This window comes from Magnusiomyces paraingens (genome assembly GCF_902498895.1).
Source record: "Magnusiomyces paraingens strain CBS 517.90 genome assembly, contig: contig5, whole genome shotgun sequence".
Taxonomy (NCBI): domain Eukaryota; kingdom Fungi; phylum Ascomycota; class Dipodascomycetes; order Dipodascales; family Dipodascaceae; genus Magnusiomyces; species Magnusiomyces paraingens.
This window is the reverse complement of record NW_022474071.1, coordinates 572,605-598,382: the sequence shown is the minus strand read 5'-3', so window position 1 is coordinate 598,382 and position 25,778 is coordinate 572,605. Positions and strand designations below refer to the sequence as shown.

Below are 25,778 nucleotides of genomic sequence, written 5' to 3'. Positions count from 1 at the left end.
AAAGAAGAAAAAAAAAAAAACGGAATAATAATAATAAAAATAAAAAAATCTACCTTTAAACTTTCTTATTTGAGCTCTATGATTCTATCCACCATCCAATCAAGCGTATGATACATGCTCCACCCCACTCCGGGTGTCTGGATCTTGTACTGCGAGCGGGCAACTTCTGTCAAAGGCGCACTTTCCAGCCACAATCCCTTTGGATCATCACCATTATTACCACCTTCTCCACCATTTTTTTGAAACAAATAAGCGTGGCTACGAACATATCCAGGCCACACCATATCATCGAAATACCCTGGTGGATCAGTCCAAAACCCCTCCAACGTGACATATCCTGAGCGTGCCTCACGTCGCCGCTTTAACTCTAAATACTGTGCCCGCAACAATACCGCCAAATCAAGAACCGGAAGCACTGCCTCGGGATCGTGGAACAACATAATACCATCCACAATCACATAGAGCACAGGTAAATTGTTACGCGTATGCTCAATAAACTTTGTCTTTTCATATTCAAGCTCAATATCCGTCACTTCTATCTTGCCAAGAGTGTTGGTTTCTTCCTTGGATTCATAAAGCGATTTCGCAAAAGAAACATCGCCTTCACATGTTTTGAGAGTCTTTAAAACGCGTCCTAATAAGTCCATATCGAACGCTTCAGGACAATCCCAGTCCTCTAGCCCAGTTTCTTTATTAATTGGGATATCTTTGTCATTCTGTATATAAACATTAGTAGTAATAGAATTAAAAAAAAAAAAAAAATCATCTCCATCATCATTCCTCCCCCTCCATCTATTTCAGGATAATGTAAAGACTTCCATCTCCCCGCCAAAAAAAAAAAAAATAAAATAAAAAAAAAAGAAAATTTCAAGTCTAACAACTTTAAAACTTTTGACCCCGCAATTTCATTATAATAAATAAAAATAAAAAAAAATAAAAAAAAGCCCTTCCAAGGCCTCTTTTCTTTATTTCTTTCCTTCTTTAAATCTTTCAATTCAAAAGACATTTAACCATCTTCAACATTCACAATCCTGCCAGATATTTCAATCACTCACTCACTCACCTTGTAGAAGTCATCTTGGTATACAATCTCCACGGCGTTTCGCGGATCGGCCCCTAATACTGTTCGTAAAAGCCGTGAGAGGGTCTAACAATACTAGTTAGTTTGCAGTTCCTTTTAGAAAATGAAAATATATATATAAACAAACACAACTGTTAAATAAACCAAAATTGAGTCCGGATATTTGTTATTTCATCTTTAAAAAAAAAAAAAAAAAAAAAAAACCTCTGGTCTTACACTTTTCCCGGAACTTGAAGGACCACTAATGCCAATAAGTTTTACAATCCGCTTCATTTCTAAATTTTATTGAGATAAGCGTGGACAGATATATCCGAATATGTCTGTAGTGATAAAATGATAAAATGTAAAAGATTATGTATGTCCAAATGAAAAGAAAAAAAAATAAATAAATAATCTAGTATTAGTATACTTAAGTGCGTAATATACAGAACATTATGCGTATATTATATCACTAACTAAAATTTTTCTAATTTTTTTATCATTGCTTTGAAATCAAAAATAAAAAAATAAAAAAATATTCTTTACTCATTTTACACCTTTTCTTATACATTCTCCACAACTCACCATGCCTTCAGACCCCATCAACGCAAATCCAACAGTCTTGGATCTTGCAGACTTGCCTACTCGTCTAAATGACGATAACGATGATCTTTTCTCCAAATCAAATACCGCCACTGTCTCTCCACTAGACACCTTTTCCAAAGATATCCTCACTGCTGGACTTTGGTCCCAGTACCATGAACAAGACAATGTCCTCTACTCTTTCACTGAAGACCTATCTGATCTTTCAGCTTCAGAAGATGACGATGACGACAATACTGAAATTGACGGAAAAGACCTGGAAACTTCTACAGATAATACCTCTCAAACAGACCCTATAGACGCTCAAGAAATTTACGACCTCATATCAACAATCAACGACCCAGAACATCCCCTCACACTTGGCCAGCTTGCCGTTGTAAACCTGCCTCATATTTATGTTACTGATACTGGTCGCCGCGACGATATGGCTGAGGTATTTGTGGAAATCACTCCTACAATCACTCACTGCTCTCTCGCTACTCTGATTGGCCTTGGAATTCGCGTGCGTCTTGAACGGGCACTTCACCCCCGCTTCCGCATTCTCATCAAGGTCCGACCAGGTACCCACCAAAGCGAAAAACAAGTCAATAAGCAGCTCAACGACAAGGAACGAGTCGCTGCTGCCTGCGAAAATGAACAACTTCTCGGCGTCATTTCCAACATGCTGGCATCTTGCAAGTGATGACGGGTTTATTTATGATTTATAATTATACTATATAGATAAAATTATGAATGGTTATTATTAATTCTTTATTTATTTATTTATTTATTTATTTGTATTTGTATATATCTAAAGGTTTCAGAAAAAGTCATCATAATTACAAAGGACTAGTTTCTCTCTTAAGCCAGGCCGTCGCCAACGAATCATGCTCAACAAAACTCAAAGTATCATTGTAAACAACCTGATGGTAATCATTGATCCAGTCAATCTCGTCCTGTGTAAGAATCTTCTTCTCAATCAGCTTTTGACAAAGCGGCACACGCGTCAGTGTCTCAAAAACAAAATTCTTCTTGCCAAACTCATTAGGTGGCACGCCAGACTTACTATCAGCCTCCTTCACAAGCACAACATTCTCAATACGAATACCATAATGTCCGTCCTTATAGTACCCAGGCTCATTACTCAAAATGTTACCTGCCTGGAAACTAGCATTCCCATAGTAGGATCGTAGACCAATTCCAATTGGCCCCTCATGCACAGTAAGATAACTTCCAACACCATGACCTGTTCCGTGACGATAATCCAGACCTTCGCGCCACAAAAACTGCCGTGCAAAAACATCAAGCATATATCCATTTGTTCCCTCAGGGAAAACTGTACGAGCAATTGCAATGTGACCCTTTAAAACAAGAGTGTATCGGTGAATAATCTCCTCACTAGGAGTACCAAAATGGAGAGTTCTTGTTGTGTCAGTTGTGCCGTCCAGGTACTGAGCCCCAGAGTCGCACAAATAAACCTCGTTAATGTCCACCATAAACTTACTATCCTTAGCAGGTGCATAATGAATCACAGCAGCATTGGCTCCAGACGATGAAATGGTTTCAAAACTCAGACCCTTATACTTATCCATAAGCGATCTAAAGTGTTCGGCCTTAAGTCCAGCATCATAGTCAGAATAAGTACGTCCATTCTTGAGCTCATTTTCAAGCCACGCAAAATATCGAATTAGCGCTGCGCCATCTCGAATCTGGCACTCTCGTGCACCTGCAATTTCAACCTTGTTTTTAATGCCTTTAGCGGTTTCTACCGGCGATGCAATAAATGTTACATTGTCCTCACCACCAAGTGCATCATAAAGCTCCCACGAAATGTCAGTTGAAGAAAGTACACGTTTGCGCAACTCAACGCTTGTGGCTTCAGCATTGTGCTTCAGTAGTGTAGTCTGTACCGTATGGAGGTCATCGCTAATAGCCTCGTAAGGCTTAACTGTAACCTGATTCTTCTTAAGATAAGTCCCAACTTCCTTACTAATCTTGTCCGGGTCAACGTAAAGCACGGCTTCAGTTGCAGACACATAGCCAAAAGATCGGAATACAGGATTGTAAATGATATCTGTACCTCTAAGGTTAAACAGCCATGCAACCTCATCTAGGGCTGTCACTACAAACCCGAGACCTCGCTTACTCTCAATTGTCTGACGAAGCTGTTTAATTTTTTCAATCGATGATAACCCTGAGTACTGAACAGGTAGAATAGTCACCAGGCTCTTAGAACGTGCTGGACGGGCTTCGCCCCATACAAGGTCAACGAGATTAGGCGTTACCGGTACAAGTAAATCTTGTAAACCATACTGCTTAAGATCACGGACCAAGGCAGAGTATTCTGAATAACTAATGAGTTTGGGGTCTACACCAATGTTGCATCCCGTTTTGGTTGCCTCTCGGACAACCCACTCCCGCCAAGTAGGCACTCCAGGCACTCCCTGCTTCAACAACGTCCAGTTGGAGTCCAGCTGCCTTTCCGCCTGTAAAAAGTATCGGCCGTCCGTAGAAAGCAATGCCTGGTCTTTGGTAATAATTGCAGTGCCGGCAGAACCGGTAAACCCTGAAATAAATTCGCGTCTGTGGTCCGACGCAGCGGGGTATTCGCTTTGGTGCTCATCCTGAGTCAAAACAACTATTTTAATGAGCATTTCAATTGAAAAAAATAAAAATAAATAAATTTAATTAATTTAATAAAAAAAAACATACTGTAAATGCCAATTCCATTCTTGTCAAATAAAGCACGAAGAGATTCGAGTCTCTTGGTAGTGTTTTCAGCTGCCATGCTAGATGCGGGGTCTTGGGTTGAATAAAAGCGAGCAGCAGACAAAAGAGGTCTATGGGGGTCCGAGTAAAGAAGCTTAGATATGTGCTGAGCAAACAGATGACGATTATACTGCCAGTAACGAATACGATAAGCCATATGGAAAATGAAAAATACGAAGAAAATTAAAAAAAAAAAGAGGAAAAGAAAAAAAAAAGAAGAAAGAAAAAAAGAAAGAAAAAAGTTTCAAAAGACTGTTTTTATTACAAAAAAGAAACTCTGATAATTAAGAAGAGGAAACTTACAGCTGGCGAGTGGTGGTGGTGGTAGTGGTGGATAGTACAGTGGTTGGTGGTGACATTATTGTTAGTCTAGATAAGCTCAAAAAAAAGCGGAGGCAGCCCTCCTGCCAATTTTGGCAGTCGCATGTGCGGCTCAAGTAGTTCTATTTACAAATTATCTCTAATACATGGATGGTTTACAATGATGTCGTAGAAGCAGGATTCTTAACCTCCTTAACCTGAACATCATAGTTTTCAAAATCAAAATCATCTCCATCTTTATCATCATCTTTCTCTTCTTTTTTCTTTTTTCTCTCCTCGTTTTTGAGAGCCTTGGCTTTGAGCTTTTTGCTCTTTTCAACCGTATCTCTATGCTCATTTTGGTCTTTGATAACACTACCACGTTTAATTTTTTGCATCTTTTCTTGACGTTTACTCACTTGGAACGCTTTCATGTGTTTAATAATAGGGGTTCTAGGACATATTTCCACGCCAGGGAGAGCGTACAAAGTCACACCAACACCGTTCTCAGGAATCTTTCCAGAAAGTGTCAAAATAACAGACGCATATCCTAAAACACCAAAATCAAATCCAGCACCATCTATGCGAACTGACATTACCTTCTGTGGCTTAAATTTTGCTGCTTGCTCAGGATCATTGATATCATATGGCTTGGTCAAAAACCAGTCTTGTTGACTATTTAAAGGTGCTGCCGAGATTTCTACTGCCTTCTCAACTGAAGAAAATCTTTGAACAACTTGTTTGCGGTTACCACAAACACACCAACAAATGAGGGTCACATTAGGGGGAGCATCATCCATTTGAACAAATACTATACCGCCAAGCGACAAAGCTGATCCGTTCTTGGTTATAGTCACAGGGGTAGCAGAAGGTAGACCAAGTCTCTTGATAAAAACACTACTGTTCACAGTAGTTAATAACTTCTTTGGATTGATATAATTGTAAACAATCCCCCTCTCAGCTTGCACTGCTGGGAGATCTGTAATACGTCGACCAGAGTTGATATAAGAAATGGGAGCCTTGGTTTTCAAAGGCAAGTGCGAAATTCCATACTTTCGCTGTCTCTGCTCAATTGGTAAGCTATCTTTTAAAAGTTTGGTCTTGTATAAATTTCCAAGTGAAAACGCCAGCGCAGTCTTGCCTGTATTTGGTAAACCCACTATATATGAATCCACAGGCAAATCTTGAAATAATTCTTCAACACCCCACTTAACCAAAGTGCTTACTGCATAAACATCGTCAGGATTAACTTTGTACTTGTCGTAAAGCTCTCTTTGTACATATGGTAAAAATCGCTGTCGGGTTTTAAATTGTTCGTCTACCGCCAAATCGCACTTAGTAACAACGTAAATAATTTTTCTGTCAGCTGCATACTTGGTAATTTCTGGAATAAATGATGCTGGGAACTCCTGTCCACTAATCACATGAATTATCACTCCGTCCTTAGGAATTTGTGCTAGTACTTCTTCAGTTGAAGGGTGGCCAACCTTAGTGTAATCGAAATACTGGCCACCCTTGGTCAAACGGCATGTCGTGCATAAACCAGAATTTATTTCGTCTCGTTGCGTGTCTTTAATACTTTGAATCAATCGTTTTTCGTACAAATCTGAAACAAAGTCCTCGATTTTTAAGGCAGGAGATGAATCTGCTTCAATAATGTGTCGTTCTTCTTTCTTCTTAGAATCACTACTCTCTACTTCTTCCGACCCTTTTGCTTCTGCAACCTCTCCAGTTACAACTGAATGTGAATAAATAGCTTGAGAAAGAGTGTCCATTTGTCCAAACAAGTTGTTGTGATGTTCCAGTTTCTTGTCCTGGATCGACTTAGTCCTTAACTTTGAATCTGGTTCATCATAATATCCAAGTGATTCAGGAAAAGTACGCTGAAAAGGTGTTCCACAGCCATTGCATTTAGGAACTAAGTCAGTAACTTTGTGAACAAATATTTTTGAATTTGACTTTATTTGCTTAGTGGCTTTTCTTGCCTTGGGATTACTAGCCTTTTGGGCATTTGGAATAGAAGAATGAAATAATGAGACCCTAGTACTAGATAGAACAATTGTGGATCTCAAAATATTTAAAGATTGTCTACTAGGCTGAATCAGTGGTCTTTTCGACAAAAGACGAAATGCCGACTTCATTGTGCTTAGCTTTTTTTGAAATCAACTAGAAGACTGATCAAAAGTAACTATGGCTTTTTCGGTGCTTGGTGGAAATCTTGGAAAATGAAAGAAAATTTAAACTTGCAAATTTTTAGTTCACGTGACACACATATATAGACTTAAACCTTACGTAATTTTTTTTTTGATATACGGTTAGCCGCGCTGATCAATTGTTGTATTTTCAAGAGTCAAATGAGTTTGACATACTTGACTTAGTTCAACTAATATTATTGAATTCATTAAAAGTTCAGTTTATTTATTTTTTTTTCCTTCAAACAATTTATACATAAATACCTTTTAATCGCTCATTTCCACATCATCATCCTCCTTCTCTTCATCTTCAACTTCCTCGTCAGATGAGTACTCAACATCGCTGCGGTCGTGAGCATCATCACCTTCTTCATCACTTTCAAAAGAGCCAACTGCCAAATCAGTGGCTGGCTTCTTTCCGTTGTTGCTTTCTTCAAGAGCTGCTTCACGTAAAAGCTTGATGCGTTCTTCACGAACTTGTCTTTGAACAGTAACATAGTTACCAATAGGAGTCTTTTCCCATGCGTAGTCCTTAAGGAAAACCGCAACCTCAGCTCTGTTTCGGGGGCCAAAGTTAACATGATTACGCTTTTGCTGAATAAACTTAGAGTTTTCCTCCAGTCTCTCAACCAGTCGTAAAAGCTGTTTGTTGAACTTTCCATTCTTGCTGCGCTTAGTGAAGCGTCGTAACGTAATGATTACTGGGATAGCAAGTTCAGGGAATGCAATGCTCTTGCAGTGAAGAGCAAAGAATTCACCCAAAAGATCAGTAATTTGATCGCAAACGCCCTCTTGGTAAATCTTGGTTCCCAAGTAAGACTTGCTAGCACGAATGTTATACTCAAAATCAAGAGCCTTGAGTGATGATCCTTTAGGACTCTTTGTAATAACTGTGGAATTGAAAATCTCAGTAATTAAAGGAACAATAGGAATGTAAACACCAGTAGTCTGAGAAAGACCAATGAGACTTCGAATCAAGTAGAATCTCAAGGGGAAATACTGTGCAGTGGGAATAAGTCTAATAGTTCCCAGTGTAACTTGAACAAGAGGATAGATTAACTCTTGTAATGGAGACACCGAACCACGGAGGGCAGTCTTAGAAATATCGCATTCGTAACTTAAAACACGAGCCCAAAAGTCAAGCGAGTGAACGTATTGCCAATTGTAGACAATTTTGTATGAATCAGGAGTCTTATTTGTAAGACTGGATCGAAGGTGCACAGCCAATTGTCTAATATATTGGAATCCCAGTCTGTAAGAAAGATTTCCATCTAAGCCGTAAAGAGTGGCTGCAGAGTTCTTTTGGAAATTAATGCCACCCATTGTGTGAATATTGCTCTGCTTGCTATATTTAATCAGAGAGCTGTATGTAGCCTTGAGAATGGGCTCCAACAGAACAGAATGGTTTTCTGCTGTAGTCTTCAAAAATGCAAACGCATAAAGTCGTGTTTCATCGTCTTCAGTGGTGCCCCAAAGTTTAGCAACAACATCGATTTGTGCCTTGATTTGTTTGCCAAAAGTCAAAAAGTAAGGAAGCATCTCGCTTAAACTCTTCAAAACAAGGCCAGCTACTGCCTTGTCAGTGACATCACTAAGAATGGTAACCAGACAGTTGGCCAAGTTTTTCAGAGGAGCCGATAATGCAGCAAGTTTCTTGTTCTCACCAGAAATATGCTTCGCTCCACTGGAAGAAGTGCTGAGAGGAATATGGTGTTGGATAGTCTCTGGTATTTGAACAAGAGAAAGGCGAAGAAGACCATTAAAAACGTTGGGATCAGAAATAACATACTTCGCTTTTGAGCTTTCAACGTTGCTAGAAGAATCAATAGCATCTTTTAAGGCTTGGATAACCTCCTTGAGTGTGGAAAGAGAGTTGTTAGAAACAAGATCTTTCTTCCACTTTTCGACATCGGCAACAGTGATCTCTTGTAAATTGGCATCGGGAATATCATCGTCAGAATATCCTTCATCAACTTCATCACCTTCATCTTCAGAGTAATCATCATTTTCTTCGACACCTGAACTGTCTTCTTCTTCATCGCCTTCATCATCGCTTTCAAGATTTTTGAGATCAAAATCTAAAAGACCTTCATCATTTTCTTTAAGGTACTTGTAAAATTCTGGATCAGTATCCTTAAGGCTTCCAAGAGACTCCTTCATGTCATCTTGATCCTTAGAAATAGACTTTTTAGGGTTCTTTTTCTTTTCTTTCTTTTCGCTGGAAGTCTTATCGGAAGTAGGTTCCTTGCTCTTTAAAATTTCCAAATCTTCATTGACATCCTGCTCAAAATAGCTTTCGGCTTCACCATTCTCAAAAATGCCCTTTGAGTTTTCGGCTCGTTTCTTCTTTTTTTCTTCTTCGGCCTCTTCGTCGACGTATCTGTCTTCCTTCTTCTTTTCCTTTCCGTGTAAAACCTTCTTCTTGTAGCTCTGCTCGGCTTTACGCTGATCGATAGTCCGCTTCAAATGGTTTTTTTGAAACTTCTTGGTAGATTTTCCCAAAGCCATTTGAAATTATTTAACGATTAACCACCGGATAGTGTTGTAAAAACCTAGCCTGTAAATTGATAATAAGCCGTGATGTGGGTTTTTTTTTAAGAAAAATTTAAGTGTGTACCCAAAAAAAATTTTTTTTTCAGTAGTTATCAGACCTAAATTTACATATATTTAAGAATATTTCAGACTATGTTTCACGTGAATCAAAAAAACTCCCTCTTGATGTGAAGCAAAAAAAAAAACAAAAAACGAACAAATTATCTTTTGATTTCATGCTGAGACGCGACCTAGATCAAAAGTTTTATCCATAGAAAAAACCTTCTTAAAAGACTTTATTTTCATCCTTTTTGTTTTATTTATAATAATACAATACACAATTTTTAAGTTGATTTGATTTGATTTGATTTGATTTTTTTATCATACTTATCCAACTTTTAAAACCTTTAAAACCTTCAAAATGGATTCCAGTACTGAATCTAATCCCCCTAACACCAAAGAACCCCTTATTGAAAGCGCGTCGCCACAGAAAATACAAACCAACATTCACGAAGATGTTGAAGCGACAGAATCAGCAACTAGAAACTTGAGTGTCTTTGATGATTTTTTTGAGCATGAAAGTGCGAATACGAGTCCATCAAAGGAAAAGCATGCTAAAAAGGCAATTGTATTAAACCAGCAAAACGAAGTCTTCCAAACCCCTGGAAGGTCCGAAGATGGAGATCCATGCAAAAAAAGCCCACAACTTCATCCAATTCAATCGCCATGCAAATCCCCAATTTCAAGAGTTCCACTACCTAGAGTAGTTTCTGGATCACTTAACATAATGAAGAAACGAAGGCTTGAGCCAACATCACCATCATTCACTCAAGATCCTAACTCACCCCCACACAACGTACGAATCACACCATCAAAAAATCGGTCATTTTCTTCTCCAATATATCCTGGATCAGCTATGCGCACACCTTCTTTACAAGATAAGCCAATACCTGTTCTTTCTCCTCCTTCTCCTACAAGCTCAGCCCGATCGACATCATCGGCCTATATATCACCATACTCATTATTTAAAACCCCAAAATCCGAAAAGAGTGGTCATGATAATCTTCAACCTTTACCTGGATCTGCATCTTCCAGTTCTTCTGATGAATCTCATCCTCCCTCACCCTCCATATCTCCTGCCGTCGATTTGCCAAACGAATGCGTATACCCTCTACCACCCCGAGCAGATGAAAACAAGGTTGTAAAATCTAGTGTCACTTCCACAGAGCTAAAATCTATATTAACGCCACAAAACCAATTAAAATCATTTCATCGATTATCCCCCTTGGCTGCAAAATCAAAAGATCCCAAAATTGCTGAATTATCAAAAATTGATTTAGAACTTGATAGAGAACTTATGAAGTGGAGAAAGCTTACCGATACAGCCCGTCAAGCTCAAAAATACACAATTGCAAACGAAGATGAAAAGCTCAAAGACCTTGCAGAAAAGTGGCTTGATGTTGCTCAAAAGGGTGCTTTTTTCTTGTTTAGTGCAGCCAGGGAACGAATAGATCGAATGGGTGGGATGGAAGAGTATATCAGAAGGAAAAAAGAAGATGAAGAATCTAGAAAGCGGTCTGGGTTTGACGGTAACAGTTTTGATATAGATGAGTTATCCCCTGAAGAAAGAGAACGGTACGAAATTTTAAAAGCTGAATATGAGGATGAAATGCGGCGAAATAAAAAAATGACAAACGAAGACGAAGAAGATGAAAAGGAATTTACAATGAAATATATGCTTAAAAGTCTTAACCTTGACTACAACATGATTTTCCCTGAGGGGTATGACACAGATTTGGAGTTATAATAATTATTTACATTATAGTTAAATTTAATTAGCTATTTTCCAGCATAGTAAAGATAAGCTGCCATAGTTTTTATGCCTTGAATGTAGTTGACAGTATCGAGCTTCTCTGAGGCTGAGTGCGCTCCATCGTCACCTCTACCAATGGGCAACAATAAAACAGGCTTTTTAAGTTCTTCTTCAAAGGTTAACGCAATAGGAATTGATCCACCTTCTCTAGTCATGTCTGGTTCGACACCCCAAACAGTTTCTGTCGCTTTTCGAGCTGCTTCAAAATTCCAATTGTTTGGATCTCCGACCCACCACTTTCCAGCATGAATGAGTTCGACCTTTAACTTGTTTTTGGAATTCAGGGAGGCAAACGATTTTTCAACATGGTCAAAGACAAGCTGATCAAGTTTTTTTAAATCAATATCCGGAACAGTTCTTATTGAAAACTTACCAGAAACTTTAGCGGGAATGACAGTTTTAGCGCCTGGGCTGCTAAAAGCTCCCTCCACACCATGAATGGAAAGAGCAGGGTATCTCCAGCGACTCATAAGAGCTTCCTTAGGTGTTTCATGTATAGTAGTATCGTTTCCAAGTGCATCTTTTAGGTCATTTATTGTGAATGTAATTTTATCATAAAGGCCTGACTCTTCAGGTGTCAATAGTGCCACCATTTCATCAATTCCAGGAATTAAGATTTTTCCGTTTGGAGTGACTAGGCGCGACAATACATGAGTAAGGTCAATCATAGGTTCATATGTCGTACCTCCAAACAAACCAGAGTGTAAATCTTCACTGGGTCCAGAGATTGTAATGCTATAATAAGAAACACCTCGAAGTCCATAAGTTAAAACAGGTTGTTTTATTCCTACCCAGTAATTATCTGATATGCAGATTCCATCTACACCTTTAAACCCTTTAGATTTCTCTTGTTTTATGAAATCTTCTAATCCCTCAGAGCCAGACTCTTCCATTCCCTCAATGCAAAAAACTAAATCCACAGGAATTTCAACACCAGCTTCTTTAAAGGCTTGTATTGTGTTTATCCAAGCAATGACCGGACCTTTGTCGTCAGTTACACCTCGTCCGACTAATCTTCCGTCTGGTTTTTCAACTAATGTGAAAGGGTCGGACGACCAGCCGTCTTCAAGATTTGCAGGCTGAACATCATAGTGTCCATATATTAAAATTCGTTTACCAGATCCCGACCCTTTTAGCGTTCCTTGAAGAATAGGTGGTAAAGGTATGGGTTCACCCTTCGAAGTAGTAACACCATCTTGTAAACCTAACTCCTTTTGTTGTAAAGTCACACCAAGAGGTTCGGACTCGGACTTTATAAATTGAGCCATCTACAATAGTGGCTGTTAGATAACTATGATTAACTCTAAAAGTTGAAATCACTATTATTGAAAATCTAATAGCATTTCCCAAAATATAAGAATAATAATATTTATCAAATTTATACTCACTCTAAAAAGCTCATTTCTGCGATCTGGTTCTGAAGACACGGAAGGAATAGCAACAGCATCTTTAAGTCCTATAGAAATTTATCAATTAATTATCAGACAAAAATAAATGTTTTCAATTTTTAAGAAAATTCATACTTTTAATGAAGCGAGGTTTTAAATCATCAATTCTATTCAATATTTAATATTAATTTATGATTAGAGATTTTTGTAAAATCTTATTATTATACTTTACTAACTTGCTAAATACTCTTTTCAAGTCGCTACTAGCCTGTGAGTAAACTGTACGTTGATAGGCTAATCTTTTTGCACAAAACAACCTGGTTGAGGATCGTAAAGATAACATGATTTAATTAAGCTGACGGTAGTTATTATTTTTAAGACTAATGATCTTTTTTTTAAATGAACGTTAGAATAAACTATCCTAAATTTGGGGGAAAAAAAAAAATCCAAGTCCAGAAAAACTACGTAAATGTATATGAACAAAACTTATTTTAAGTTATTTGTTAATGTTAATGTTAATGTTAATGTTAATGTGGGTTAAATTCAAGATTGATTGGTTGGTAGCCTTATTCAGGGATTTTTTTATAAACACCTTAAAAAATATACCGGCTCTCTAATAATAGCTAAAAGGTCCGGCCAAACTAAAAAAAAATTTCCAACATTATCCTATTTCATGTATTTACAAATTTTATTTACAAAGGATTAAAACCCAAGCTTACAAAACTAAAAAAAAATCAAGCCTTTTTTTCGGTTACTTGAGAAAGATTTGAAAGTCTCGTTGGGCTGTGTTCTTCTCTTGAAAGAGATTGAATGGTAGAAGTAGGGTTGCTGCTGGTGAGAGAGTCCTTAGTTGGCTTAACACTAAGTTGAATGCTGTTTCTACTATCAACAAAAGCAGAAGAAACATAGAATGAATCTCCAGCACTGCCGTTGTAGTTAGAAACAAAGCCACCAATAGCAGCAAGATTCTTGGTATTATTGGCTCTTGGAGCCGAAATTTGTCTACCGGGAACAGGGCGATATAAAACAGGACCCTTGGGAGTATTCTTAATGGAGCCATGGAGAAGAAAAGATAAACCTGTATTTCCCTTGTGATTTTTGCGTAAACTTCCAAGAACGTTTGTGTTCTCACTAAGCCCATAAAATGTATTAATTAATTCACTGGCTGACTTTCTTTGTTGTTTGTCGTCTTTTGTGTTAAGCTTGGAAAATTTAAGAAATTCAGATCTTCTTTCAGGTGATTTTTGAAGGAGGTCAAGGGCTTCAGCACGCGTCAACCCATGAATGTTGTTATTAGCAGGCTGAGCAAATAGGGAATCATGGGCTTTGTTGGAGTTTCCGGAGCAAAGTGAAACACCCAGTTCCTGAAATCTCTTGTACTTAAAATGAAAAGAGCTACCAAACTCATAGGATGTCATTCCATACATAGTATCGAGAGACTGGACTGTAATATATGGAGTTTTGGAACCGGCAGGCATACATCTTTTCAAACCAAAATCCTTGCGATAAAGAGAAGATGGTGTAGTTTTAATGACTTGAAATTTTGGTGCAACATTATCAGCATAAGATGCATTAACAGGCTTTGCGACTGAAGCCAGTCGAGATGATCGCAACGTATTTCCAAATCCCTTTGAAGCTGACATTGATTCAATTGATTTTTTGCCAACCGAGGAATATGTTTTGAATTTTAATTATTTGGTGGTGGCTTGATATGGTATCACAAAAAAATTTTTTGTAATGAAGGTAACAGCAGTTTAATTGGTTACCAACATAACCCTAACATCAAAAATTTAAAATAACTTATTAGTCTATTTAATTTCATTTAATGTTAATTTAAATAAACGATTAAAAATCTCTATGCATATTTAAAAAATCTATTGTTTTTAAAAGGACAATGTAAGCTTATCTTTAAACTCAGGAACTACTACAGCAAATTGAGAATCGTTTCTATAATTTATTTCCATGGTAAATGAAACTTTCGAAGTCGATTGAACCATTTGAACGTCGACTCTTGGAAATAGCAACTTTCCAGTACGTAGCGGAATCAATGTTAGCTTGAAGTTTTGCTCATTCCCTTCACCATTTATTTCAAAGAACGATTTCTTTTTCCCGGAAAATGCCCAATTTTCAGAAATTCCAAGATCATAAATGAACTTAATGCGTTCGTTTAAAGAATTTTTAGACAGTGAAGGTGCCCAGTTTTGTACAGTTGCTATGCTTAAATCACAAGTAACCGATTTTCCAACAACAAAATGATCTTCGGAAGGTAGCAGCAGTTCTATGTTGTGTACCACGTGAACTTGAGGAATAGATACTGGAATTATTAAATTTCGTGTTATTGATTGATAGTAGTTCTCATTTTTTGGATCACATGAGCACGACCGAAGACATTTATTGACGTTTTTATCCAAGAGTTGTATTAGTTCTGTCTTTTCGGCAGAACCTAGCATACTGAGTGTGTCAAGTGTGCTTATATAACTCCACGAATTCTCAGGAATTATGACTTTTCCCGATCTAAGATATGCCATAATATCGAAAGATAACATGTGTAAGGATTTTTTTAGAAGTAATTCATAGCGACTATATTGCGTTCCGCTTATAATTTTAGAAAGTGCTTTTGCAACATCTAAAATGCACTCATCTTTAATATATCTATGTTTGATAACTAATGGAACACTTTCAACCACTGCAGGTGCGTCTGGATTCTTTTTAATGCAAAAAACGTATGAAACCGGGCCATTTGGATATGAAATCTAAGCTGTGTTAGTAAATTTTGATAAATTCTGTTAAAAAAATACTTACGCATGGTTTGTTGGTACCTGATGGGGTGCTGGTGGTAAAATTCTTGGTTGATTTTAAATTTGTTTCTAAAATTCGAACTGGTTTTTCCATGTGGTTGCAAGAAATCAAAAACTTCGAAAAAAGCTTGTCTCCCTTATAAAAATCCTGAACGTTAACAGAAAGTGCTAGTGATATATCTAGGACATCCTCTAAAATATGCTGAAACTCGCCTTTTTCTGTTTTATAATTGATTATAGCTCGAATTTTAACGCTCATTACGTCAAAATCAATGGCATAAGGGACCGATATCATTGCTTTTTGATCAGATCCAATATTAGTAAACGATATAACTGATGAACGATTGTCGCTAACATTTACTGTAGTTAAATTGCTAATATAAGTTTCATTTCTTGCTTTTTGAGGGATAAGCTTTAATCCAGGTGTTATCGATTTAAAAGCAACAGTACCTCCAATGACATCATTGATTCCGGGTTCAAGTAATATCCCAATTCTCCGTTCTGTTAACATGGATGTTTCCGGAACTTGATAACGTGCATGAAAATTATTCTTTGAGGTGTATAGCTGAAGTAAAATAGGTGCTTGATCACTATAGTTTTTAGTAAATGAAAGCTTTCCTCGAATCATAAATAACGCCGTAATTTTAAACTTGACTTGCTCAAATCTCCTATTTTCAAATTTAAGAGTAGTATTGCCAGGCTGAAGAATAATAGGATTAGCACCCTTAACCTCAAAAGAAAGGACATCGGATGAGTCGTTGACGTTTCTCATGGTTATTGTTGCACTATTAATAGGAAAAGGAAACTTTAAAGGGTTTAAAAAAGTGACTCGTAAGATATAGGTATCAGAATCAGAAACAGATGTGACATTAGTGTCTATGGTTGTAGTAAAAAAATTGTCAAGACTAGTAGAGCAAGAAACTAAATCAGCTAATGATTGAACAACATCAATTCTCTCTTTAACGTCTTCAGGTGCCAAATATGGGTGACAAGAAAGTAACTCTAAAGAGTGTATTAACATGTCTTCTTTTTGATCAAAATGCTTTAAACAATTGACATAAATCATTAGCAGCGAAGTTGAGACAAGATCCCAACCTTCACTTCGAAATATATCGGGAATTGTCCTTAAAAGTTTTGCTGTAGATTCATAGTTTCCTAATTGATATTCCAGAAGAGCCAACTGTGCCGTTAATCGGGTTTGAATCCTTCCTTTATCGGTCATTTTAAATTCAGCTAAAGCTTGTAGAGTCAAACTTCTGTATTCTTCAAAAAATATTGAAGAGCTCGTAAGATTGCTTTTCATGATTTCATTTGTAATTTTATAATTTTTATCCTTAACAAAATTGTCTTCCAATGAAATATCTGACAAAACACCTTCAATAACCCACCCTTCAGAAGCCGCAATAGTTTCTAAAGAAGTTCTTAAAATCACAATAAGTTCACCTCGGCCTTCAGCAACTTCTCTGACTACCGAACTTTCAACCCATGATGTTGATGCAAGAAACTCTTGTGCCACATTATAGATCCATTCAGCTACTAAATATTGGTTTTTTTTATTAGACAAAAGTAGGCCTGTCATCTCCCCCAGAAATGATCTAAGTCTTAAAAACAATTCCCCAATTTTCATAAAACCAATAGAAGGTGAAGGGGCTGACTTTGCAATGCACAAAAGTAAATAGGCTTGTCGTGAAAAAAGATAAGATTGAAAATCAAATAAAGAAACAGTGTTAGAAAGTATAGAATGTCGCATTGTCGTGTTGTTCTGAAGAGATAGTAGCGGCTCTGGTAGTTTTTCAAACCCTATGTCAGAAAAAAATGTAATTGCCTTCGATTGTTGAATTTGAGTGAAAGCCTCTTCTAATTCGTCGTAAAGTAACAAAGCATCTTCAAATAGATTCATTCGCTCAAATGCTAACGCCAATCCTTCCTTCATTATAAAAAATTTCCCAAAATTCCATCCCAAGACGTGTTTTTCTGTTTCAAGTTTATTGACTTCGTTTTGATAAAGGTCAACACGTTTGCTGAAAGAACTAAGAAGACCTTCCTTTATTTTTGTCATTAATTCTTTCCATGCTTCAGTTCTAGCTTGGTCTGTCGAATAATCTTTTCGGATTTGAAGAACGCGGTCTTGTTTAGAATCAGTGTTAAAATCAATCTTTATTTTGTCAAAAACACCATATTTAAAACGAGTGCTGGAAGATGTTTTTCCACCGGAAGGAACATAATGAACAATTAGCCACTCAGTGGGATCACGCACTCCTGTTACATTTTTTTCAAACCACTCGCGGATAATTTTCCTGATTGTTCCACGATAAGTATCGTTATCTTCACATTTAACAAAAGCAATTTTCAAATATGGCTCTGGAGATAACCCCAGCATTTGGTGCTTGGGTGTTGCCAAAGAATTAGCAGTTTCTTCAACTAGGTCGACATCTAATTTTTCTATTGTTCGAAGAGGACGAAGAGGGTGATTCCAATGAAGCTTGGTAAGAGGAAATTGACTAACAAATGTATCACGTATTTCACTTAAAACATCAAAAGGATCATAATATGCAATTTCTGTCTTCTTATCAAGAGAAGGAACCATATTAGCTCCAGACATTTTGGTTAAAGAAAACTAGTGTTATGTTTTGTTGATGTTTGGTGCTTCTTTATTTTTTTTACTGCGGTAAAAAAGGTTATGTGATTGAGCCAAATTTGGTTTACGTGGTGGTTTGGTAGACTTCTTAATATAGATTTACTGTTTCGCGAACCAGAAACACTTAAAATATGTTACTTTTTTTTTTATTATTATCCCCCACCTCTTTTCTTCCCTGTTCACTCATTTTTTTTAAACTGGATCGCGTCACAAATTTATTAAAAATTTAATCAGTCAATCAAAATAAATAATTTATTACTTGAAATTATCAATCACTGCTTATTGACTAAAAAGTAGTGACAGCGCACTACTTTTTTTTTGAAGCAATTCTAAGAAACAGACCATGTCTTACCCATCAAACAATAAATCAAAGCAACCAGTACGCGAAAATTCGTCACTAAGTCGACTTCACGAAATTTCAAACCGGCCACTTAGATCCAAGACATTTAAACAAATTGTTAGAGCTAAATTTCCAAATCTATATAGCTCTGCCGGAAGTATTGTATCAGTGAAAACAGCCAAAGGATCATCGCCCAATGAGTTAGCAGAATGGATGCGCTCCTTGCGAAAACGTGCAGATGCCGCGCTTCTACAAAATGATAAATTTGAAGCCGAAACTGAAGATGAGATTGCCGAAATGCGAGCTAAGTTACAAGATGAATCCGAAGATGAAGATGATTTTTCTCATTCATTTAACAAGCTTGGAGAAATTCTTGAGCGTAAACGGCAACATTTTTCAAACGTTTTTCCAAATAAAAAGCAAAGGGTACTGTGTTATATTTTAATCCTGCAGATATTATTATTAACTCTTATTAACTTTTTATAGATTTCTGAGGACTCGGAGTACTTTAATGATTTTATTGAAGAAGAAGAACAAACACCACTTGTCAATGATATTTCAAACCCTCTCTTCCATCGAAACGAATGCTATCCTGAAGAGACACCAGAATTTAAGTATTTACAATCTTCAGCAAATAAAAATGTTTTGACTATTGACAATAGTATGCAAAACATGTGCTCTACTCACGAAAACAAAAATCACGCGGACACTGATGACGACAGTGATGTCGAAATAATAAGTGACACTTCAGCTTCACTTGATAACAACGTTGGAAATGAAATTTCCAAAGATGAATATTTGGATAGTTTTAACAGGAAACCCGAAGATTTTGTTTTCAGGGATTCTCAGGAGCACTTGGGTAATACTGATGATGACTTCATAGATGATACCATAGAGAGCCCATGGATCGATGAAAGTCAAGAAGAATCTGAAAGCGAAAACGAATCTCAAGATACAACAGCACATACTGACAGCGACTTAGAGGAAGTTGATACTTATCACCCCTTTCAAGAACCTAGAAACAACGAAAATTCCTTGGAAAATGGTGAAGAAGAAGAGAGTGAAAATTCCGATGAAGATGAAGATGAAAATGGATATGAAAATGGATATGAAAACGAGGAAGAGAATGAATATGTGGATGAAAATAGTGAAGATGATGAAAATAATTGTGATCAAAATATATTAGAGGAAATCTCTCAGGAAGAGATTGGTCTTAACAGTCAAAAAATTCCCTCTGAATCAAATATTTTTGTGCCTAATTCAATTCCGATTCCTGTCGAAGATGCTGAAAACACACACGGCGATGATTCTGATATGGAAATGGATACAGGGCCCCTTGAACAATTTCATCACATTGAGGATAACTCTTCACATCAAAATGATGTCATGATTGATCAAAATGACCTTAAAACAATTTTTGATATGGTTCCTCAGGAACGACCCGAGCCATCGGATTCCCACGAAATTACTGGTGGTATATCAGAGGCTGATTTAGCCGAATTAGCTCAAATCGCTGTTCATAAAGGCCTACAAGATAATGCCTCGGTTCCCCATGACGACTTGTCCGAGGGCAAATTATTTGCCCAAAATAAAAACCTTTCTTTTATCGACACAAAAACTGAATCCACCCCACATCCAAATGCTTCACTCAATAATTCTGCCGTTAGAATCAATTTGGATCATCATATTCAATCCAACATAAAACATGAATCCGAAGTAGCACCAGTACTTGCTATTAGTGACATTAACCGTTGCCCAACTTCTGAGGCATCAATTAATCACGTAAGACTCGGCGAGTCTCTGGAAAAAAGTTCTGAGTCCGTCAATGAACTTGACCTTCCTTTAATTGATGAATCCATTGAAAAACCTTTTGATCGAAAGTCTACTAGTGAGATTGTTAACAGATCTGTTGACGAACCTGTTGATGAATCTGTTGATGAATCTGTTGACGAATCTGTTGACGAATCTGTTGACGAATCTGTTGATGAATCTGCAGCCGAGCCTGTTGCTGAGCCTGTTACTGAGCCTGTTACTGAGCCTGTTGATGAATCTGTTGATGAATCTGTTGACGAATCTGTTGACGAATCTGTTGACGAATCTGTTGACGAATCTGTTGATGAATCTGCAGCCGAGCCTGTTGCTGAGCCTGTTGCTGAGCCTGTTGCTGAGCCTGTTGCTGGGCCTGCTACCGAACTTGCAGATAAACTTGATAACGAGCCACTTTACAACCCTGTCATTGATGTTTCTACAGAATCCGGTTTTCTTTCATCTGAGCCTATTTCTAATGCTAACTTTTCTATTTCATCATTTTTAGATAAGAAACAACCTGTTAATTCTGAGGTTTTGTCTTCTTTACCTTCAAATACACAGACAGAAAAAGATTTTTCAGCACAAAATCCAGAAAATTATGCTTCTAAAACGAAAACTCTTGTCGGTGTAGGCCTTAATGGAGCTCCTGTTTTTTCATGGGGCTTAAGTAATGCTAATTCTCTTAAAAATGATAACGTCAATAGTAGTGTTGCATTTTCCTTTGGAGAAACATTTCAGCATGTTTTGGAAGATAAAACTGACAATTTAAACAGCGAAAATGGAAATACCCAAGATACAAAAGATATATCTGAATTAGCCAATTCAAACGAGATATCTTTTCCTGAGCAAATTTCTTATAACAAAAAATCCACTTTTGGATATAATAAAACCAATAATTCGTCTCAGTCAATGTCTTTTGTTTCGATATCTGAATCCGAATTGCCGCATACTTCACAGGTGGGCTATGATTTTGGCACCAATTTAGCATCCACAACATCAAACATTAATAGCGACGATTCAAATGAGCTTCATAATCAATTGAATGATTTATCTCCAGATGATATTGTTTATATGGGAAAAAAGGCTGAGTCCAAAACTAACCCTTCACAAAATATAAATGATTCTAATGTTATCACTGATGAGTTTGTTGATCCAAATCTATTTTCTTTGTCAGAATCTAATACTGTTAAAAATAGTCAAGCTAACATTTTGAATTCAGAAAAAGAAAATGCAAATGTAAATCAAATCTCTATTTCGGAAGAAAATTTAGATGTTGTCCATACAGTTTCTGAAGCTGTTCAATTGGCCTATGAAGCTATAAATAAAATTTCTGACCTTTCTTCTTATGCTCAAAATGATATGAGTGCCAATGCTGATACTTCTCACCACTTAGATCACAAAAACCCTTCATATGATCATAATTATAATAAGTCACACGTTTTCAATGAAGAAATTGAACACATAAACACACTTTCCAATAACACAAGTCTACAACAAATGGATATTGAAGAATCTCACTCAGCACATATTGATAGTGTTACACCGAAATCTAATAAGCCCACATCATCTGAAAACGAATCTGAAATGATCATCGATTATAATCGACAAGAAATTCACAGTGATTCTGAACACACAAAAAGCTCAGCAATTGAAATTAATCAACTTCAGAATGATAATGTTGTTAATTTTGACGAAGTTCACAACTCTGATGGTATCAATAATTCTGATGGAGTTGATCAATTTGATGACGTCCATAGTGCTGATGATGTTGATAGTACCGATGGCATTGATAATTTTGATCATGTCCATTGCTCTGATAATATTTGCGATGATTCAAAAGAAACGGGAAATGTTAAAGCTTCTGTACCTGGTCAGATTTTATCCAATATTAATTCTAGCATTTATGATGATGACAGTGTCTTTGTTGATTCTCATCTTATGAACTCTAGACAAAGCTCTGATCCTGATGTGGAAATGAATGCTGAAGCTGGCGGTTCAGATGTTGAAATGGTTTTTCAAGATGAACAAGAAGACATAGGTCTTTCAGATGCTGATAATGTTTTCAGTAAATCAGCAAATCTAATAAATACCTCTGAAACTTCTGGTATTGAGAAACCTGCAGATAATGGTACCGCAGTAAATGTCGAAGAGCCTTGTAGCATTGGACAAAAATTGGTTGATATCAAAGAGTCTTCAGATCTTCAAGAATTTTCCAACGGCCAAGAGTCTGTCAACGTCGAAAAATCTATTGGCATTGAAAATTCTGCTGAAACTCACGCTGCTGAAGTCGAAAGATTTGTCAACGTTCACGGATTTGTTGACATTCAGAATTCTGCCGATATTCAAAAAGATACACATGCCCAAAAGTCTAATAATGATGAAACCCCTACCCATATTCAAGAGGTTTCTACTGAAATTAAAGAATCTACCAACATTCAAAAACCTGATGACTCAAATAATATTGAAAAGTCAGTCGACATCGAAAACTCATATAATATTCAGAAACCGGCTGATAATGAATCTTCTGTCAGTGCTTCTGTTGAAATGAAAGAATCTGAGGTTGAAAAGTCTTCTGAAAATAAAAAGTTCATCAAAGTTGACGATTATGATGATCACCCAAAATCGTTTAAAATAAAAGATTCTGCTAACATTGAAATGTCTGATATCGAAAAGACTTCTGGTGTTGAATCTATCCAGGTTGAATATGCTGATTTTAAAGAGCCTGCTAAGATGGAAGATTTTGATGTTGAAAATGCTGTGGATACTAAAATATTACATGAAGACTCTGAAATCATTAATGTGAATAATCTGGTAGATTTAGACGAACCTATGGATATTGATACTCCAGTTGAAAATCACGGTCTTAAAAACTTGGACGAACAGATTGAAACTTATGAATTGATGGATATTGACAAAATCGAAAGTACAGAATATGTCAGTCTGTCTAAAACCGACAAACTTTCTGAAAACGAGGTTTCTCCGTCTATTGATTCTATTAAATTTTCCAAATTTAAAGAACTTGCCACTGTTAAAGATAACGAAATGAGAAGCTCTATTGGTGTTGAAGAGTCTATTGACATTGATGCTGATATTGACATGGACATTGAGGAGTCCACCAATGTCAAAGAATTTGTTGATATTGAAAAGTCTATTGGCGCTGAAGGACCTTTTAATGAAGAGTCTACCAATGTTGAAGAGTCTGTTGATAGTGACAAGTCTTCCGGTTTTAACGAAACTGCCGATATTAAAGAATCGACCAACTTTCGAGAGCTTGCTAACTCTCAAGATCCTATTTATACTGGAGAATCTGTCGATACTCAGGAATCTCCTTATGTAAAAGATGTCATTAACCTTGAGGAGCCTACTGATACTAAAATGTTGGCCATCATTCAAAAGTCAGATCATGTTGAAAAGTCGACTCATGATCAAAATCCCATTGGCATTGAAAAGTCTGTTGATATTGAAAAATCTATCAATTTTGAAGAGGTTACCAACGTTAAGTCTGTTGAAGTTAAAGTACCTTCTGATGTTCAAGAATCTACTAGTCTTGAAAAGTCTGCTGCTGATGTTGAAGGGTCTGCCGATGTTGAAGAGCTTGCAGATGCTGAAGAGCTTGCAGATGTTCAAGAATCTACTAGTCTTGAAGAGTCTGCTGCTGATGTTGAAAGGTCTGCAGATGCTGAAGAGCTTGTCGATGCTGAAGAGCTTGTCGATGCTGAAGAGCTTGTCGATGCTGAAGAGCTTGTCGATGCTGAAGAGCTTGTCGATGCTGAAGAGCTTGTCGATGCTGAAGAGCTTGTCGATGCTGAAGAGCTTGCAGATGTTCAAGAATCTACTAGTCTTGAAGAGTCTGCTGCTGATGCTGAAGGGTCTGCAGATGCTGAAGAGCTTGTCGATGCTGAAGAGCTTGCATATGTTAAAGGATCCGCAGTTCGGTTTGAAGCATCCGTTAATGTTAATGTTAATGTTAATGAATCCGGCAACTTCATCAAATCATCAGATTCTCTGCAAAATGTTAAGGGTGATAATCTTGCTGAAGTGTCTCAGTTTGTACAGCTTTCTGAGTCTGTCGAAGTTTTGGAATCCCGCGACGTATCAAAATCTACAGAAGTTGTGGATTCTTCTATAAATAACATAACTGAGCATACCTCAGCATTCACACAAAGAATCCACCAATCGACTCAAACTTTTACTTCGCATTTGAATTTTGAAAGCAGTAGAGATGTTGGTATCGAAAACATTTCCCATAATACCTCAAAATTTTCTGAGAGCTCTAATTCATATGAAGCTATTGAAGAAGCTGGGTTTAGCAACAAAAATTCTAATGATGAATCCGAATTTCTCACCCAAACTCAAGATTTAGTCGAGATTTCATCTGATGAAAATCCAGGGACCGAAGTTGGCAAGCAAGCTTATAAAGCTGATATTATCAATAACCATGACAATGACAATGACAATGACAATGACAATGACAATGACAATGACAATGACAATGACAATGACAATGACAATGACAATGACAATGACAATGACAATGACAATGACAATGACAATGACAATGACAATGACAATGACAATGAAAATGAAAATGAAAATGAAAATGAAAATGAAAATGAAAATGAAAATGAAAATGAAAATGACAATGACAATTACAATGACAATTACAATTACAATGACAGTGACGATGATGATGATGATGATGATGATGATGATGATGATGATGACGATAATGATGTGAATAATGGTGACGACGATGACTATGGCTATGACTATGACGATGACAATCACAATCACAATCACTATCACAATCACAATCACAATCACAATCACAATCACAATCACAATGATAATGGCAATAACGATGACAATGACAATGACAATGGCAATGACGATGACAATGACGATGACAATGACGATGACAATGACGATGACAATGACGATGACGATGACAATGACGATGACAATGACAATGACAATGACAATGACGATGACAATGACGATGACAATGACGATGACAATGACGATGACAATGACGATGACGATGACAATGACGATGACAATGACAATGACAATGACGATGACAATGACGATGACAATGACGATGACAATGACGATGACAATAGCGATAATCATAATAATTATCTCGAAGATAAAGATGATAACAATAAAGATAACGATAATTTCCTTGATAATATCCTTGACGATTTTATTTCACGTCATCCAATGACGTACGAGGAAAATACGAAAGACAATATTCGTCATGGCTCTGTTGAAAATTCCTCTAATTCAGAAGGTCATCATTACAACAGCAGTAGTGAAAACTTTTCACAGTCAAATATTGATGAAAGCCAAGTTATCTCTAATACAAGTGGTGGTTTACTACGATCGATGACATCTGTGGCTAATGAACCGGAAATTATCGTTATTAGTGATAGTGAAGATGATGAGCCATAAGTTAATGATGTTGAGATCACCAAGATTGATATGAAGATGACGA

The 25,778-nt window shown here is 36.9% G+C and overlaps 10 protein-coding genes across 10 annotated transcripts; 3 read left to right on the top strand and 7 right to left on the bottom strand.

The window, feature by feature from the left end:
* Window positions 1–65: 65 nt before the first annotated feature.
* On the bottom strand, window positions 66–1,354 carry SAPINGB_P005850 (uncharacterized protein; the record flags this gene model as incomplete). Its single annotated transcript, XM_032000564.1, has 3 exons — window positions 66–716; window positions 1,064–1,147; window positions 1,298–1,354. The coding sequence occupies 3 exons, from the start codon at window positions 1,352–1,354 to the stop codon at window positions 66–68; spliced, it is 792 nt and encodes a 263-aa protein (XP_031856455.1).
* A 292-nt stretch (window positions 1,355–1,646) lies between these two features.
* SAPINGB_P005849 (uncharacterized protein) lies at window positions 1,647–2,345 on the top strand (the record flags this gene model as incomplete). Its single annotated transcript, XM_032000563.1, has 1 exon — window positions 1,647–2,345. One exon carries the CDS (start codon window positions 1,647–1,649, stop codon window positions 2,343–2,345), a length of 699 nt encoding a protein of 232 aa, XP_031856454.1.
* A 136-nt stretch (window positions 2,346–2,481) lies between these two features.
* SAPINGB_P005848 (uncharacterized protein) lies at window positions 2,482–4,568 on the bottom strand (the record flags this gene model as incomplete). Its single annotated transcript, XM_032000562.1, has 2 exons — window positions 2,482–4,280; window positions 4,355–4,568. 2 exons carry the CDS (start codon window positions 4,566–4,568, stop codon window positions 2,482–2,484), a joined length of 2,013 nt encoding a protein of 670 aa, XP_031856453.1.
* A 319-nt stretch (window positions 4,569–4,887) lies between these two features.
* On the bottom strand, window positions 4,888–6,852 carry SAPINGB_P005847 (uncharacterized protein; the record flags this gene model as incomplete). The annotated part of the gene is made up of 1 exon (XM_032000561.1): window positions 4,888–6,852. One exon carries the CDS (start codon window positions 6,850–6,852, stop codon window positions 4,888–4,890), a length of 1,965 nt encoding a protein of 654 aa, XP_031856452.1.
* Window positions 6,853–7,170: 318 nt separating this feature from the next.
* Window positions 7,171–9,411, bottom strand: SAPINGB_P005846 (uncharacterized protein; the record flags this gene model as incomplete). Its single annotated transcript, XM_032000560.1, has 1 exon — window positions 7,171–9,411. One exon carries the CDS (start codon window positions 9,409–9,411, stop codon window positions 7,171–7,173), a length of 2,241 nt encoding a protein of 746 aa, XP_031856451.1.
* Window positions 9,412–9,856: 445 nt separating this feature from the next.
* On the top strand, window positions 9,857–11,242 carry SAPINGB_P005845 (uncharacterized protein; the record flags this gene model as incomplete). The annotated part of the gene is made up of 1 exon (XM_032000559.1): window positions 9,857–11,242. One exon carries the CDS (start codon window positions 9,857–9,859, stop codon window positions 11,240–11,242), a length of 1,386 nt encoding a protein of 461 aa, XP_031856450.1.
* A 32-nt stretch (window positions 11,243–11,274) lies between these two features.
* SAPINGB_P005844 (uncharacterized protein) lies at window positions 11,275–13,039 on the bottom strand (the record flags this gene model as incomplete). The annotated part of the gene is made up of 4 exons (XM_032000558.1): window positions 11,275–12,576; window positions 12,697–12,764; window positions 12,832–12,863; window positions 12,933–13,039. 4 exons carry the CDS (start codon window positions 13,037–13,039, stop codon window positions 11,275–11,277), a joined length of 1,509 nt encoding a protein of 502 aa, XP_031856449.1.
* A 391-nt stretch (window positions 13,040–13,430) lies between these two features.
* Window positions 13,431–14,339, bottom strand: SAPINGB_P005843 (mitochondrial 37S ribosomal protein bS1m; the record flags this gene model as incomplete). Its single annotated transcript, XM_032000557.1, has 1 exon — window positions 13,431–14,339. One exon carries the CDS (start codon window positions 14,337–14,339, stop codon window positions 13,431–13,433), a length of 909 nt encoding a protein of 302 aa, XP_031856448.1.
* A 240-nt stretch (window positions 14,340–14,579) lies between these two features.
* SAPINGB_P005842 (uncharacterized protein) lies at window positions 14,580–18,096 on the bottom strand (the record flags this gene model as incomplete). Its single annotated transcript, XM_032000556.1, has 2 exons — window positions 14,580–15,449; window positions 15,499–18,096. 2 exons carry the CDS (start codon window positions 18,094–18,096, stop codon window positions 14,580–14,582), a joined length of 3,468 nt encoding a protein of 1,155 aa, XP_031856447.1.
* A 379-nt stretch (window positions 18,097–18,475) lies between these two features.
* SAPINGB_P005841 (uncharacterized protein) lies at window positions 18,476–25,735 on the top strand (the record flags this gene model as incomplete). Its single annotated transcript, XM_032000555.1, has 2 exons — window positions 18,476–18,898; window positions 18,959–25,735. The coding sequence occupies 2 exons, from the start codon at window positions 18,476–18,478 to the stop codon at window positions 25,733–25,735; spliced, it is 7,200 nt and encodes a 2,399-aa protein (XP_031856446.1).
* Between the last annotated feature and the right edge of the window lie 43 nt (window positions 25,736–25,778).